The sequence below is a fragment of the Emydura macquarii genome, unplaced genomic scaffold (genome assembly GCF_026122565.2).
Source record: "Emydura macquarii macquarii isolate MOO-44397 ecotype Brisbane River unplaced genomic scaffold, CSIRO-AGI_Emac_v2 contig_1390, whole genome shotgun sequence".
Lineage (NCBI taxonomy): Eukaryota > Metazoa > Chordata > Testudines > Chelidae > Emydura > Emydura macquarii.
In genome coordinates, this window is record NW_027131527.1 from 21,767,018 (window position 1) to 21,785,443 (window position 18,426).

An 18,426-nucleotide genomic window follows, 5' to 3' on the forward strand; every position below is an offset into this window, starting at 1 on the left:
ATAGACAACACCATTGCACAACAATTTAGGGCAGGAAACAAAGAAGAAAACTGATTCAGATCAATATGTAGAGAGAATTTAGATATGGAGAACATAATTACCTTTAAGAAAGTAGTATAAAAGATACTAGGCTATGATAAAACTTTAGTTCTCCCAACATCCAGAGGTTGCCTTTTTTCCCTAGTTGTGACTTTGCTTTAGGGAAAAAATTGGATAATTAAATCTCTGAGACAGAAACTAGAAAGCACCTTGGGCATAAATGACAGGACTCTATGATTTTGTAAAACAAGGTAGTGGGCAGTTTACAAGATAGTACAAACAATTTTGCTGAACCTTGGACAGATAAAACAGATACTATTGCTAAATGCTGGTTTTAGTATAAGGACCTTGATGGTGCATGAATTCAAAGGGTCCAAAAGAGGCTTCCTATAGATGTCTGAAAACTAAATTTAGACCCCATGAAGTAAATAAGGATGAAAAGAGTAGTCAGATTAATGAAACTGCCCAGAAAATCCATATTTTAAAAGATTTAACTCAACCTGATTTATTCTTAGAAGCCCCTGAGAACTGGACCCTAAGCGTAACTGGAACTACAGAGACTCTTGAGAAAAATCCAGAGTATCTTCTAGCAAAATAAAACAAAAACATACTTCCTAGAGTAAAATCAAGACATTACTGTCCCTAGAATTTAAGGAGAACACTTATCACTTTTCTCTAAAGCCAAGAAATTTTGGGGTCAGATTGTAATGGGTAATGGGCAGGTGTGCAAGGAGGAAGACTACAATACTTCCCACTTTCCTCTGGTCCATTAGCTGCCCACACAGAAGCCAAATAGCTGTCCTGAGTACGCTAACCTCTGACTGCTCTTTGTTAATGTCTCCCTGGGCACAAGTCACTGCAAAAGGAGCAGGAAGGATGTGAAGCCATAATCCTGTCCCTCCTTCCCACCAATGGCAGCAGCTGGCTGGCCGTGGTGGATACTATATACTATCCCCTCCTAACATGAGACACAGTGGCTGCACCCCTCAGAATGTCTGGAAGGTACTAGTCACTCATTGGGGTGGGCAAGTCCACACCATCTGCAACGCGACCTATCCCTAAATAGGCATGATCTGCCCTTTAACTTTCTTTCATTACACTAAATTAGAGATAACATTTTTGGCTCTGGGTGAAGAACAGAACCTTAGAATAGCAGGTCGATTTCACTCAGAAGGGGAACAAGATATCTAACATTCATAGGTACTAGATTTGCATACCAAGTCCTACAATGCCAGTCTGGAGTCACAAGGGATAGCTATGGCTCATTTTTTTTCCTTACTTTATGACACTGTTCAGAACTCTGTTCAGAACTAGTATTGGAGAGAAACACTATATCTTTCATAATATAGATCTGCAAAGTTATTTCTGTATGTATATTTATATAGACCCATGTAACAAATTAGTAATTTTCCTAAGCACCAACTTCTGCTTTTTTTATTATAAACAGTTTTAATAGGGAAAAAACTGTTACTACAGGTAACAGAAAGCATATCAAATGTTTCCAGGACAAAAGGAATCTCTCTCTGGGGTTTAAGCATCTTCTGCAAAAATGGCACATACATCCTCTCAAAAGTCTAACAAAAAAGACAGTTTTCAGAATCTCCACTTGTGGCTTTGAGCGGACATTTCCCTAGGAGTAAAATAGTGTTGGATTCTTCTTTCCACAGTTCAGCATGAGAGTGCTAATGTGGGGAACTCCGCTCTGGTTTCCAAGTTCTCTGGGATTTGTGAACATTTTCAAAGAAAGATAAACACAGGTCTTCTGGAATGTAGTCTGGTCAAGGGGATATCCTCCAGGCACAAAACCAAAAGCTCTAAGAAATAATTTCTCTTTTTCAGCTACGTTGAGGATTGATTGGTAAAGATTTGTTTCAGTAAACCAAATCACTTTCCCTTCTGAAGCCCTTTCCCAGAGCGGAGCTGAAATGCATTCCAAATAAGTAATGACTACCAATACTTCATCATAATTGAACATAACTTCTAGCTATATAATGGGGTGAAAACCTCAGAACAGAAACTGAACCTAAATTATTTTGGCTTGTCTTTATAAACCAAATGTCCATATACATAATTGGCCATTCTCTCTCTCTGGAGGCCTGCCACCACTACAATCATCATTTTGTCAAGGTCTTCAGTGCTGGAACAGGCATGAAAGGCAAGGAAGAAGAGTGGGCATAGCCATGATCTCCTAGGAACATTATATATAGCTAATGCCAATATGTGAATGAGAGCTGGAGAGATGCAATGATACTAAAAAATACTAATGAAAAAGAAATCTCCTAAGGGGTTGGCCATATGTACGTATCTGGAAATGACACTATTTTAAATACTGAGTTCACCATTTATGATGAAGAAAATCTTATTTCTAGCACCAGCACCCTTCATCTTTGGGTATTATGAATTGAAATCAATTTCTTGCTGCCACATGGGAACTAGAATCACTGCTCCTAGAAATGAAAGTTCACTAGAACGTCTGAACGTTTCTGAATAAAGGTCTTCTGGGATGTAGACTGGTCTGGAAGAAATGGCAAGAATAATATCTCCATCTTTGATGAGGAAGTGGCGTCCACCATTTGTAACTTGTGTCCACAATCTGTGGGTTGAGTTGGAGCCCCAGCAGGTGATAGATGAGCAAATAACAGCAGTGTTTAGGAATGGTTTTACTATCTGCATATGGCTGGGAGACATGATTGTTTCTTTTGGATGTTGATCCTTCCAGCCCTGCATTTCTATGAGTCTATGTCTTTAGCGTCACAAGACTGAATTTAGTGCAATGTACTCTACATGAGGCTTCACCTTAGGTAAATCCAGAAACGTAAGATGGTGCAGAATGCAGCAGCCTGCCTATTAAGTTGTGCTTCTCAGTGGCAATTCATGTCACTAGTGCTCCATGATCTACACTGGCTACCTATAGGTTTCTGGATTGAATTTAAGGCATTGGTTTTAACAGAAAAAGCCCTAATGGCTTGAGATTTTTCTGCCTGAGAGATTGCATCTCTCCTCATGCCATGCCACCTCATCAGCAGAGATGCTCAAGCTGAATCCCTCTCAATTCTTAACAAAAGGGGCTAATGCTAGACTATTCTCTAAGACATGCCCTCTCCTCTAAAACAAGTTTCCCATCTTCATCCTCACTCCAGGGCATGCTGCAACATGCATCTATTCATGATGATTATATTTAAGGATGGATAGATAGTTTTGTGTTCTGTTGGCAGTTTCATTTTGTTTTGGTAATTTATAGGCTTTGGATTTGTACCCCTTTATATTTTTGTACAAATATGAGGAAAATAAATATGTTCAGCAGATGAGGCATTCAGATGAAATAAGAAGCACCATAGATCTATGACCTAATAAATGAAATACATTTGATGAAGTTTCCCTGGACAGGAAGAGAAGATACTGAATAAGTCCATTCACTGGCTTTTGTAATAAAAGTCTTGTTCAGTAATGATGCCAATTCTAGATGAAGAACAGTGATGGATGTTAAAGTAAAAAGGGGACTGGCAGAAAAGCGAACTGCTCTCTTGTCTCCTCTACTGTCTTCTGAAATAATTGCATTTTACAAGTAAAAAATTAAAGAAATTCTTGGACAAGCAAACTAAATCTCTTAGGATGAGCAGTATCTGGATTACTAACTGTATCTGCCATGGTACAAGTAAGATGGAATGAGTTGTTATATTCCTGGAATTTTCATCCTTACCACTACTAGATGGGAAAGTTGATATTCAGTAGTACGGAAAAGTCGTGCCTTGCAACTGCATATGTCAAATATAACACCTAAAATATAAAAAGTGGCCATTGCTGTGACCACTAGGAAAGAAGTAAAACAGGATTTACATCATGGCTGTAAAGCAGGGAAGAGTACCATAAGGAATCAAGGCAACAAAGGACTACTAGCAAGAATTCCAACATGCTCTCCCTCCCAGCAGCCAGGAACTCTTTCTGCTCTCCAACAATAGCTCTTTTACTTTACCACTCAAAATCCCTTAGCTAAAGCAAACTCTCTTGTGACAGATGCCTGTTTAATAATGACATTTTACTAGTAGTAAATTGTTTGTCTCCATTGTACCTTTAAACAAAGTCTTTATAAATAGTATAAAACTAGTAGCCTTCTTGTTATGGTCAATATTTTGAGAATTAAACATGCATTGCCCCATCAAAGTCAGTTTTGATCCATTCAACTTTTAAATGGAAATTTTAGAATAAGATATATGTACAATACTCCTGCTCTCATGAATATTAGGGAAGAAATTTAGAATTACCTAGGCAATCCATATTCTCCTATCAAAGAATGAATAGTATCTGTTAATGCTTAAGAAAACATTTGTACACGTGATGAAGCAGAAAAACTGCACTCTGGCATGGAAGGGGCTAGAGAGCGCCTTTGGGTCCAGTTAGCCCTGCCCCGTTATACCAGCAGCCAATGCCAGGCCTGAAGGGGAAGGAAAAGGAGGGAAAGAGGGGAAGTAACACTAGCCTGCCAGCCAAGGTAGTCACCAGGAAATAAGTATCGTCTTCCTGGATAAAGGAGACTGTGGAGGAGATTTAGGAGCAACCAGCCTAAGAGATAAGTGGGTGACTGTAGCAGACACCTTGTGCGGTTCCAACCCTGCCAAACCTATGGTTGCCCCTCCCAGAAGAACATGGACCACAGCAAGATACTGCCAAAGGTGTATGAAGGGATGCCACTAGAGACAAGCCATCACAGCAACATAAATCATAGGGGCCATGCCCCAAACTGAAGGGACAGAAGTAGGACAGCCCAGGGCAGTGGACATAGACTCCCCGCAGGGAGGTCCCCTATTCAGGGGTTGACTCACATAGGGCCCTCGACTAGGACCCGATGGAATGTGAGGGCCTAAGGTCCACCTATCCCACTACCTTAAAGACTCAGGTACTTCAAACAGGGAAGCAAAGGGCCGGATGTCAACTATTCCAACCACTAGGCCACCCGACTCTCCAAGGCCCCTGTTATAGTACAGTACCTACATAAATCCACTAATACAGTTAAATGAAAAATACACTAATATATACATGTTTAAAATTAAGGTACTAAACTTTTTCATCACCACAGCATGATTTAAACAAGGATGATGGAATTTTGCCCATGTGATGTATAAATATTTTGACAACAGACCTGTTAACTTTCAGTAACAAACAAGTTTATGGATCATTTGACACAGAGACTGAAATGTATCTTGAAAGTCTATCCAAAATTGTGACAACTTTCAAAGAGATCTCTAACTCATATCTCATTATGTGCTACTACCATATACGAATATATGTAAACATACGGTACTGTAAATACAGTGCCATACTATATATCCTTATCTACCACCTTTTATACAGCATATCCCAAAACACTTTGCAATCCCTAAAAGCAGCCCAAAGTGTAATTCCCTGTTGAGCTAGATAAAGCACACAAAATGAATATTTCACTAAACAAATGAATGTACCAGTCCATAACGATTAACTATTCTCTTCAACTGTTGCCATCTATAATGCAATTTTGATCAAAACCTGTAGGTAACAAGATTTAGATAGCTACTACAGAACAAAGAGATGTTTAAACTTAAATATATTTTTTACTGAAATCTAGCAACTAGACGATTTTAGATTTTCCATATTTACATGTATATAACATTGGCAACTACTTTTCAAGAAACTTTCAAATAAATATATATAATACTCTGTTTCTGTAAACATTTTCTAGTCCTATTTATGGCACCACTACTGTTGTACTATGATTACACTATCACTCTCCAATTCTTCCTCTTATTCCATCCCAATCCATTCACCGAATCACTGCTTTAATTTCCTTCTTTTGCACTCATGCCTTCTTCCATGAGGCCCCTTATACCTGGAGCCTCCTTTCTGACTCTGTTCCTACTATAACTTTTTGCTTTCTCCTACAAGTCCCTCTTCAAAACACACTTCTTCACGAAAGGTTTAAAAAAACTCTTCTTCTATAATAAAATAATAATAATAATAAATGAAACCCTCAAGACTTGTGCATTAGTCACCGAAGCTGCAAGTTCTTATTGCTGACACTCCTCTAGTCTTACTCCACCCTCTGCTTGCCACCTACTCCTTTTATTTTTTCCTATTTTATGGCCCTAATGTATAATCTGATCTGCATGAACAGATAACTGCACTCGTGCACAGTCTCATTAACTTTAATGGGACTCCATGCAGGCTCAAAGATCCAATCACACTGATCAGATGGCAGAAGTGAGCCCTGGATGTAAACTCTTCTGAGCAGGAACTGTATCATTACTTGAAAGAGAAAAAGGATGATCTTCTGATTAAGGAATTGGATTGCGACTTAAATCTTGATTCTGTTCCAGTTCTGTCACAGACTCTCCTGTGTGACTTTGGGCTAGTCACAGTTGCTGTGTGCTTCAATTCCCCAGTTGTATAATGAAGAAAAACACTCCCCTTTCTTATCGGGGTACCCTGAGGACAAATACACTAATGTATCTGACGTGCTCAGATACTACAGAGATGAGGGCATAGGAAAAACCAGTAACTGAATAATGAACTATCATAGCATATGTGCAAAATAATAACAACAAAACTATGAAATATAGTATAGACGCTTGTCTAAAGTAATTAGTCCATTCAATTCATAAACAGGAGCTCTTATCTAAATATTTGACATTACTCTACAAAGAAACATTTGTCTTCCTGACAACCATGGCATAAACTTAAATTATTGGGATGGTGATTGAAACATTTCTAAAGAGAAACAAATATTGATGCATTCATGCCTTCCTCTGTGAAATGGAATATTTCAGTTTTACAAGCATTTTTACTTTCTCACCAAACTGACACAGATCCTTTCACTTCTTCACAGACTGAATTGTACAGGAAAGCCTCTGAAAGTATGAGAGCTTTCTCCTATCTCTGCCAGTTCCACAGAGGGGAATATAAAATATTGTGCATAGTGCAGCATTTTATAATACAAAGATTTTTTGTATTTAATATATTTGTGTGAAGGTTCAAAACAACAGAATCTTCCTTTATTACCTTTAAGCATCGTTCTTCCAGTTGACCCTCCAAAGATGTTTAGAAGACCACTTCTTGCTCCCAGTGATGTAGTTGCTTCTAATAGAGCACCAGTGATAAAGTTAGAGAGTGATGTCCTTTGTAAAGTGGCACGGTACTCAGAGCAAACACATGGTTTTAGAAAAAAGACATTTTTGCATCTGCAATCTGCATCTAGTGTTGGAAGCTCTCTCAGAGGATGGAAACAATATTCAGAAGCATCTTCTGGCCCCTCTTCCTCCTTCACTGCATTGTAGATCTGTGAAGAACATAAAAGCAATTGCTTAGGACAATACATTGAACCTGCTGAAAAAAGATCAGTAGGAGGTCTTGTAACAGCAAACACTCTACCAGCTAGAACATTGGAATCCAAACGTGATTTGTAAAGATTTTGAGTGGGGATCTTAAACTAGCTATTTAAATAAGATTGTTTTCCAACAGGATACTTAAAAACTACTATTTCAGAGTGTCCCAATCAAAACAGGCTTTAATGATCATCATATTACTAAAATATGCCATAAAGAGAAACTTAGTCAACATTTAAATGAAAGATTATTAATGACACCTTTATAAGATCAGACATTTTTTGAGTAATGAATAACGTCCTATTGATTTCCATGACAGTAAAAATAGTTTTATTAAGAGGTTTTTTTTGGTTTGGAGATTTTTTTAATCCATAAAAACAATCTTTCAAAATACTCTGGTGTCATGGTCATTATCTACATCCAGCAAATGCATAGATTCTCTGTCTAATATTGGGTTAGTTCTTTTTTTTCCAATACTCATGCTCCAACACTAATGAAGTTCATTCTGTGGCTTAGCAACCAAGTAATTTTGTTTAAAAGAACCTAATGATCGAAGCAAAAAATTTCCAGCAATCTTTTTCAGTAACATACAAGGAAAAACTTGATTTTTCACATTCTTACATGGCTAACTTGCTTATTAATGTTAATAATCTGTTTTAAAGATTTACTTTTTGAAATTAAATAATTTGAATTAGTGAACCAAAAGTTAATGTAGCAAAAGGTCAGCTAAATAGTTTACAGTATGGATACTGAGATAGGTTGCAAAGGCCTTTCCCGAAAATATGCAGTCGTGAAAGCAATTTACACTTTTGGAGTTAAATCATTATTCTCACTTCATTCAGTAAATCTACTCTACCTGAAATACAGTAGAACCTCAACAATATGAACACCTCGGGAATGGAGGTTGTTCATAACTCTGAAATGTTTGTAACGCTGAACAAAACATTATAGCACAGTACCCTGCAGTCAGTGTCTTCCAGCAGAGGCTGGGAGAGATCTCTGCAAAGGTGGCACCTGGAAGCAATGCCTGGTTTGCAAGCAGCTCCCTGCCTTATTCCTGTTTCTTGCCTTTGGGCTGAACTGGGGGAGCCTGCCCTGCACCTTTGTCACTACAAGCCCCAGCCCTCAGCTGCCTCTCCACAAGGCTCGCCCTGCTCAGTGCACTGCTTGCCATGCTCCAGAGGCAGCACATGGCAGGGGGTTGGTGCCAGCCACCTGCCAGCATCCCTCCTTCCCCTACCCCTTGCACTCCCAGAGGTGCTGGCAGGATCCAGGAGTGCAGCCACAGGCAAAGCTTGGGCCACATCGGTGCACAGGCTGTGGCCCTTTAAAACCCCTCCAGAGCGCAGCTGATTCCCACTCTAGCTCGAGGCCAGGCTTTGGCTGCAGCCTTCAGTTCCTTGCAGCATGAGCTGCTTGGGTTGCAGTAGCTTTCTTTCCCGGTCTCAGAGGGGGGACTGGGTGTGTGTGAAAACACACAGGATGTGTGTGGGGTGGGAGGGGGTGAAACAGCGTCCTTGGTTTACAGCAGAGGTTCTCAAACTGGGGTGTGCCCCCCCCCCCCCCCCCGGGGGGCGCAGAGTGTATTCTGAGGGGGGCATGAGAAACTTTAGGGGAAAAAACAAAAAACAAAAACTTACTGCTCACATTTTACCCACTGCCATGAATAACCAGCCAAGCTGATCCCTTCAGACGGATCAGGTCCTCAGCTGGCGCTGTGCATTACACTTGAGATGGCACTGTGCATTTGGACGGATTTCTGTTAAGCTTGCATAGCATTATACATAGTTGTTGCCATCCTTACTTTAGTTCGTTTGCTACGATGTGGTGTGCACATTTAATTGCGAGCATCGATCACCAGGGCATTTTTGCTTTTGCTCTTATTACAATGGATCATGAATCAAAATAAGTTTGAGAAGCACTGGTTTACAGGAACAGCACAGACCCTGGACTGTTTCTGCTCTGCACAGTATTTGCTTGCTTTCTTTCTTTTTTAATCCCCTCTGCTGCTGCCTGATTGCTTACAGTACTTCTGGTTTCACAGGGTGTTTGGTTGACCGATCAGTTCGTAACTCTGGTGTTTGTATCTTTGAGATTCTACTGTAATTACTTCCGATTTTAACATTTAAGCAGTTTTAAAACCAATGAATTAATCTTATAAATGCTGTAGATTAAGAAAGGAATTTTACAAGATGAGAAACTGACTGCATTTGCTTTGCTTTTTTAAGTTATTTTATTAACTCCAATCTCCATCCGCTCAGCAAGGTTCACTGTTACAGTATTGCCAGAGATGGTGACATGAAAGGAAAGAGGAAAGGGAACACATTATAAAGAAATGGGAAATCTAGATACAGAGCAGCAGAAGATTGGCTACTCAAGAAAAACTGCGAGGGAAAGTATCAACAAAATGTACAAACACAAACATTTGTCTATAAATATGGCATCCAAAGTTGTATTAATGTTACTAGAATAATTTTTATAAATGCAATGGATTTTCCCTCATATACTATTTAAGACAATGAGACAAATTCTGCTGCACTCTGAAATCAGAACTGAAGTGCATTGGAGGGAGATATTCAAAGTTACAGATGGCTGTTGTGCACCTAACTCCATTGAAACTAGGTGGCATTACGAGATAAGCACTTATCTGTCATTGTGCAATGGAAAATCTTCCTCCTACAAATTACTCGATTTCCATAATACTCTTAACCCTAGTTGAACAGATGAGAGAGTCCTGAGCCCAGATCACCTTGTAAAGGTGCATATTACTGAGATATCTGGATTCAGACCGTTAGTTCAGCCCTTCAAAAATCTTGTACTGTAGTTCCATCAGATCTTGCTAGCTAATAAGACTATTTCAGTGCTTAGACATGAGACTACCAAAAATCCCTAGGTGGTTGAAAGTAGTGCTAGTGATTCAAGAACTCTTTAACCAATGCCCTGGAGATTCTATCTTCTGGATAAGATGTGAAACTAAGTGTATGTCTACACTGACGGTGGCAAAGCCGCCGCCGTCAGATCGACCTATCTGGATAGACTGAGCGGTCAGTGAAGATCCGCTCAGTCGATCCAGAAGTCGACGCAGTTAAACCACCCCTCAAGTGTGTAGCTTGCGTAACTCCCGTCGACTGCTGCCGAATCGCCCAGTAAGTGTAGACCAGAGCTTTGATACTTTGTTCCATTAGAGCTGGGAGTGTTAGCCATGGTGCTGTGGCCAAAGTCTAATTTATGTATGTATTTCAATTTGATACAAAATTTCCCATTCAGGGGAAAACGTACAATCTTTATAAAAGCAATAAAAAATAAGGTCCTAGGTCCCAAAAACAAGGACTCTCTGAAATTACCATAGCTCAGACTGTAAAGCTCTACCAATCAATTACTCATCACCCCTCCTCAAATGCATAAAACAGATGAGCCTTGCAGCACAACCTGAAGGTCAACAAATCCAGACTCTGGAACCCCAACAGGAGAAGCAAATTCCAAAAGTCAAGAGTCCCTCACTGAAAACAGTTTACATTCAGTTCTATCACAATTAAATAGGGCAATGTTAATTCAGGAAGTTCAGTCAAGTTGTCCTTGTTCTCTAACAAAAGCTTTCATTTTAATCAGACTAGAGAGAGTCTTCTCAGTTCAAGAACCCCATCCCTTAATCTTTTTCACCAGTTTTCTAACTATCTGCAAGTTTTGGTGTAAGGCTTTCAGTTCATGCTTGTTCAACTTAGCTTTCCTATTCACAACCACTTCCTATTACGTTTTTTTTTTTTTTTTTTTAATTAATTGACTATGTTATCATTGTTAGCCAAATGGCTGCTTCTCTCCCAGGTATATTGGCCTGAACTCTACTTATGTTCATATTATATATATATATAAAAATATAATGAAAGTTAAAATAATATATAAACAAACATCCATAAAACACTGGAATACTCAGTGAAAAGTGTTATAGACATGCACAGTAACATTATGATGCTAGCACAAGCAGGGATCCCCCAGTTACATGCTTAATAATTTTTTCTAAATGATCTTTGGAAGTGATTTGCTTTTGGTCAACTGCCCTTCCCCCCTACCTCCTTCAGTAGTGTGTTTTAATCCCAATGCCTACACACACATATTTAAAATTAGAATTTTTCTGTCATTTCAAGTTAAATTCTGTCTGTAAATGTGTGCATGAGGCTTCACTTTACTTCAGTGGCAGTCAGCACTCCATTTTGTCCTTTCTATATTATATCAATGAGAGATAAACAATAACCATTAGCGGTTTACTTTCATATGATCATTTATTTTACCATACAGCAATATGAACACACTTTTACTATAATACAACTACATTCAACCTACAGTTAAAGGCATGGTTGAAACATGCTTAAAGCTGTAAACATAATTTGAACAGATGCATAAAAAGACACAAATTAATGTAGTAATATTTTTGATACCTGGTACTAATCCTGCAGTTTTCACTCAGACAAAACATTCACAGAAGGTAACGGAAGTTTTGTTTGAGCCAGTGATGCAGAATTTGGCCCCCAATTAATGATTGGAGTTCATTTTGAGCCATAATATTTGGGACTCAAATACAATGTGTTGTTTTTTAATAAAAATATTTTAATCTTAAATTTAGAAATTTGTTTATTAACATAACAACTTTGAGGAAAACATTTCAATGTTATTTAGGTTATAATACATAACTTACTATTATTATAATTGATAATTTAATATCACATTTAATAATGTAATTCAATTACTTCTGGACAGAAAACTCTCATATTTGTTAATACAGAATATAAACCACACAAATGATCTCCATGGATTTCATCTTTTCCAAGGTGAGTCACTTCTGAAGCTCTTAATTCTATTAGAAATACAGCATCTGTGACTCATAACACAATGTTGAGGCAACCTGACCTCTAAGAGCTTTTTCCTTCTAAAATTAGAAAACAATGAATGAGGTCTTTAGGCATTTGATGTCAACAGGATGAATCAAACTTAGCCTAATACTAGATAACAAATATAGGTGTCCAGTGAGAATTTGATTTGTGGCATTAATGTAATAGTATACTGAAATAAAGGCATAAGACCATGTCAGTTTTCCATAATTAACATGTTTAAGCTTGCTTCTTAACTTTTTCTAACATTCTGCATAAAGCATTAAGGTTTTAATTGGGGCATTTTATTTTATTTTATTTTAGAATACAACTGTTTTATAAATTATGCACTGTCTATACAGGCATGAAGTTAGTTCAAGGAAAGCAAGAATGAACTCTAAACAAGAACACGGTCCTTATTTTTACCAATGAAGAAAAATTTGCTCTCAGAGGAGGTATTTCCTCCAGTAAATGACTGCAGGGAAACCCAGGGTCAGTGTATACCACATATTTCCACAGGGTGTACCAAGAAATGCTGAACACTTGGCCAATGGAAACGTATGACTTCCATAGTCATAATGTCTCTCTTCATGCTGTTCAGGAGAAAAGGATGTTCTCTCTCAGAGCATTCTACACCAGTGGTTCCCAAACTTTTCTCTGCTGTGGCACACCTTGATACCTTTACCTTTAATTATTTTGAGGCACACCACCATGTAGTCTCCAAATGAACTCATGAATATTCATGCTCCAATTCAGAACTCTTCAAGTAGTTTTTCAAAAAATTTCACGGCACACCTGCTCAGGCCTGACAGCACACCATTATGCTGTGGCACACTGGTTGGGAAACACTGTTCTACACTGCACCATATAGACCTATATATATAACAGTTAAAAACATATTAAAAGAACGTTAAGGTTGCAAAGTCAAGCTCTCCAAAACTAGGAAATGCCGGAGTTAATGTTGCTCATGCCACGTCAGTCCAGCCCCCTTAAATATATGCATTATGATACAGTCCTTAATTACATGATCACATACTATTTTTTCCACAGGATCTTTGCCTCATTCAGTGCACAGGATGGACTGTGCTCACTGACTGGGTACCGTAGATATGTAATTATTTTAATCCTCATCATTCAATGCATGGCCCCATGCTTTATTTACTACATACCATCCAAGCACTGCACTGAATACAGAACTATTAATTATTATTAGTTGGTGGTGGTATCCTCATTTTACCCCTGGGGAACTGAGACACAGATTGAACCTAAAATTATCAAAACTATCAACAAATTTTGAATGCCCAGTATGAGAAACCATGGGTTTTCAGAGTACTGTACATAACATTTTATAGCACTTTATATGTTGATTGCAGAGCTCTCATTATCCTCAGTTTTATTAGTGATTGCTTAGAGCTTCTGGAAAGCACAATCCAAGTGTCTCAAGTTGGATACCGAGAAAATGAAGAACACATAGTGACCAGCTGTGAAAATTTTGGTTTCTATTTTTTGCCTAGGATCACAAAGAATGAAATTCAACTGCCCATACCATGAGACCATCCTTTCTTTTCCTGCAGTTCCCTGCCTCATTCACCTCATACTTTCTAACTTCTGTAACAATTTAAGCAGGGGTCTTAAAGACAAGTCTTCTTCACTACTCCACCTTGATTTATCCTCAAAGCAGTCCAGCCTGTGCACTGAATAAGGCAGGGATCCTATGGAAAAAATAGTGTGATCATGCAATTAAAGACTACCCATAATTCATACGCACAAGGAGGCCAAATTAACATTGTACAGGGTACCTTAATGCTGGCATTTCCAAACTTTTGAGCTTTTAACTTTGTAACCTTGGTATTTCTTTAATATAGTCTTTTAAAAAATGTTATTTCCCAAGGTTTTTAAAAAATTAAAAATTGAAAAGAAATAAGTCTCCATGTTGAATCATACTGACCCCTCCAGGGCTTGTATGTTAAGATCCCCAACACAGTCCTCTACCACTTGAGCTAAGAGTAGCTGGTAGCCGTAGAAGTTTTATCTTCTCTGTACAGCTGCCATAAGAAAAGGATGGAGACACACTCTTTGGCAGTGGTTTCACAATTATTTTCTAGAAAGCCAAGGAATATTGAGACTCCGGAAAAATAAGGATACTATATGGGAGCGTGCTCTTGCAGACACAGGCACTTTTTCCCCCCAACATGGGCAAAATAACATACTTTTCTTAACACTGTTCTCAGAAATAGTTAAATTGTTTTAGCTAAAACATTAAAAGAAACAAAACAAAACAAAATAAAAAAACCCTTGAGGCTCATACACAACATCGCAAATTTCAGCCCAACTAGTTTAAGTTTGGCAAACTTACAAGCAACCAAAACCATGGTGTTATAATGGAGAGCACCATACAACTTTAACTAATGGTGTCACTAATTGTGACGCCTGTAATAATATCCTCAATTCTCACTGGTATAAATATTACACAGGTAATTACTTTGTGAATATACCATAAGTTTACAGATAGATTTTAAATGTGACCTTGTCTAATTTTGTCTGTTTCAATTGATGGTTTAAACAAGTTTATTGGCATTTATTAATCATAAATTATATAGCCATTACTCTCATAGCAAATATATCAGTAGACACTGAAACCTCTCCAAGGCGATCTTTCTGAAGATTTGACTCTGAAGATATAACATGTTCTTCTCTTGGCAATTCAGTAACCATTCAGGTGTAACTTGTATATAGCATTTAAATTAAGAGAAAAATGCTAGATCCTACACTGGGATCTAGGATTTTGTTATGATTAGTTAATTATATTCAGTTAGGGACAAAATCAGAAAGGCTGAGGCACGAAACAATTACACTTAGCAAGGGACATAAAAGACAACAAGAAGAGGTTCTATAAATAAATTAGGAGCATGAGAAAATGGAAGGAAAGTGGAAGCCCACTACAAAGCCGTGAAGGAGAGCTAATAACAAAAGACATCAAGAAGGCAGAGGTGTTTAATGCCTATTTTGCTTCAGTCTTCACTAAAAAGAATAATGGTGACCAGATACCTAACACAATTAATACCAGCAACAAGAGGAAAGGGACACAACCCAAAATAGGGAAAGAACAAGTTAAAAATATTCAGATAAGTTAGATGTACTCAAGTTGGCAGGGCCTGATGAAATTGACTCTAGGGTACTTGAGGAACTAGCTTGAAGCAATTTTGGAACTGTTAGCATTTTTCTTCGAGAATTCACAGAGAACACATGTGGTACCAGAGGACTGGAAAAAGTAAACATAGCGCCAATCTTTAAAAGGAGGAACAAAGAGAACCTGGCCAATTATAGACCAGTCAGCCTAACTTCAATACCTGGAAAGTTACCTGGAAGAAATTATTAAACAATACATTTTTCAGCACCTAGATGATAATAGGGTTATAATAACCAGCATGGATTTGTCAAAAAGAAATCATAGCAAACTAACCTAATTTCCTTCTTTGACATAGTTACTAGCCTAGAGGATGGGGGAAAGCTGGAGATATATCTTAATTTTAGTAAGGCTTTTTACACAGTCCCATAACACATTCTCACAAGCAAACTACAGTAATGTGGTCTAGATGAAATTACTGTAAAGTGGGTATATAGCTAGTTGAAAGAACATATTTAAAGAGTAGTTCTCAATGGTTTGCTATCAAACTAGAGGGGGATATCTAGTGGCATCCCACAGTGGTCTGTCTTGGGTCCAATACTGATCAATATTTTCATTAATGACTTAGATAACTGAGTGGAGAATATGCTAATAAAATTTGTGAATGACACAATATTGGGTGGGGCTGCAAACACGTCGAAAGTCCAGATTAGAATTCAAAATGACCTTAACAAATTGAAGAATTGGTCTGAAATTAATAGGGTGAAATTCAGTTATGACACATGCAAACAACTTTACTTAGGAAGGAAAAAATCAGATGCACAAATAAAAAACTGGGAATAACTCAGTAGGCAGTAATTCTGCTGAAAAGGATCTGGGGCTACAGTGGATCACAAATTGAATACAAGTAAAAAATGTGATGCAACTGCAAAAAAGGCTAATATAATTCCAGAGTGTATTAACAGGAGAGTTGTATGTAAGACACAGGATGTAATTGTTCTGCTCTGCTTGGCAATGGTGAGGCCTCAGCTGGAGTACTTATCCAGTTCCGGGCACCAGACTTTAAGAAAGATGTGACACGTTGGACAAAGAGGAGAGCAACAACAATTAAAAAAAAAAAACACTTGTCCTATGAGGAAAGGTGAAAAAAACTGGGCATCTTTTGTCTTTGAAAAACAAGACTTAGGTGGGCATCTCATAACAGTCTTCAAATATGTTAAGGGCTGTTATAAAGAGGATAGTGATGGATTGTTATCCTTGCCACTGAAGGTAGGACAAGAAGTAACAGGCTTAATCTGCAGCAAGGGAGTTTTAGATTAGATATCGGGGAAAAATTCTAACCATAAGGATAGTTAAGCACTGGAATAGTCTTCCAAGGAAGCTTGAGGATTCTCCGTTATTGGAGGTTTTTAAGAACAGGTTGGACAAAAACTTGTCAGGGATAGTCTAGGTGTAGTTGGCCTGCCTCAGCACAGGGGGCTGGACTTTCGAGATCCCTTCCAGCCCTACATTTCTAAGATATTATAATTAATGCTTCATACAAAACCTCAAGACCTAATATTGTTGATTTTTTTTGCAGTCTCTGTCCACATATCCACCACTGACAATCTCATTTAAACTCTCACATTGCCTTGGAAATACAAATCACATTTTGAAAATAAATTATCTGTAGTAGCTGTGAAAGGTAGAAAAAAGGCATTTAGAATGCTCAAACTTTTCAGATCGAATCTAATAAACTTCAGGGTTTGTCAAATTTTAGATTTTAAAAAGAGCAAGTTTCCCACTAACTGTTGTATATTGATCCTTCTTGAACTGAAACAATGTCTTCTGTTGGTTACTTACAAACATTTAGGTGTATTTCAGATATAACTACACTACAGCAATTTATTGATGTACACCACATTTACTGGTAAGTGACTGTCTCTAGAATACCTTAGCAGGAGGCATAGTCTTTCTAGCTTGTTTTGAAATATATTTAGTTAGTGAAAATAATTTCAATTTCCAAATACTGTGGTTACCTTCCCAAAATATGTTTAAAAATTGGGTTCTGCGATTTATAAAGGCATGTGCTGTTGCCTACACTGAACTGAAGTTTCTTTTAGCTGCCAAAGCAAAGAAACCGTTTGTTGACAGAAATAGGCGACAGTGTTTTGTTGGAGAGATTATATATAGAATAATGGTGCTAATCCCTATTGTATAAAGTAGACTTCAGGGCACTTGCTGTCTCCAAAGAATCTGCACTTCATATAACATTTTCAAATACTGTCTGTTTTGATATGTTAAAGCACTGAATGTGTAACTTCTGCTTTATATAGATGAGCTTGTGAAAAAATACAAACTGATACTGTACATAATTATAATTACAGTCAACTGCAAATAACTGCAATCAGATTAATTTTTTACCTACTAAAGGCTAATTTACCTTTTATGAGTGCTTACAAATTTAAATTTATTGTAGTAAAATTTCTCTTTACCAGACTAGTCTATGCACACTTAAAACACAAAAATTATAGTAAGGAGCCACTGAAGTATTACTTGGGAACTTGGTAAAACCATCTGCAAAGAATCATGTATTTATTTTGTAACATTTGAAAATGTGCCAAGAATTACAAGCAACATCTCACTCAAACTAGTGATATAATTCTGCACTTTTTTTTTCAGTAAACAGTGTACTATACACAGATACCCAAACCTTCTTTATTCCATAGTTTCTGTAGAGATCCAAACGGTAATAAAAATAACTTGGTCAAGACCTAATTTAAAGCTATGGGCTCTGAATACAGTAAAGTCTACATGGTTCAGGTTACTTCAGGCACACGTAAATACTTACAATTGCTGGAGGACTGGAGAGAATTTATCTGAGATGCAAACATGAATATGCATAACTTTACTCATATGAGTAGCCTCATTGGTTTATGCATGTGTATTTGTAGGACCAGACCATTAGTTAATATTATGAAAATGTTTATTCATTTTGTTTATGTAATCAATTTCTATGTTTATTGTAGATATGTTGCTTTATTATTCAGTGTAAATAAATTTCCCT

At 37.6% G+C, this 18,426-nt stretch overlaps 1 protein-coding gene across 1 annotated transcript in view; it reads right to left on the reverse strand.

The window, feature by feature from the left end:
- PLCE1 (phospholipase C epsilon 1) overlaps positions 1 to 18,426 on the reverse strand; it is a 285,725-nt gene that overhangs the window by 144,777 nt on the left and 122,522 nt on the right. Inside the window, exon 3 of the mRNA XM_067552848.1 lies at positions 7,069 to 7,345. Within this exon, the coding sequence (XP_067408949.1) occupies positions 7,069 to 7,345 (277 nt within the window). The remainder of the gene's footprint in view (positions 1 to 7,068; positions 7,346 to 18,426) is intronic.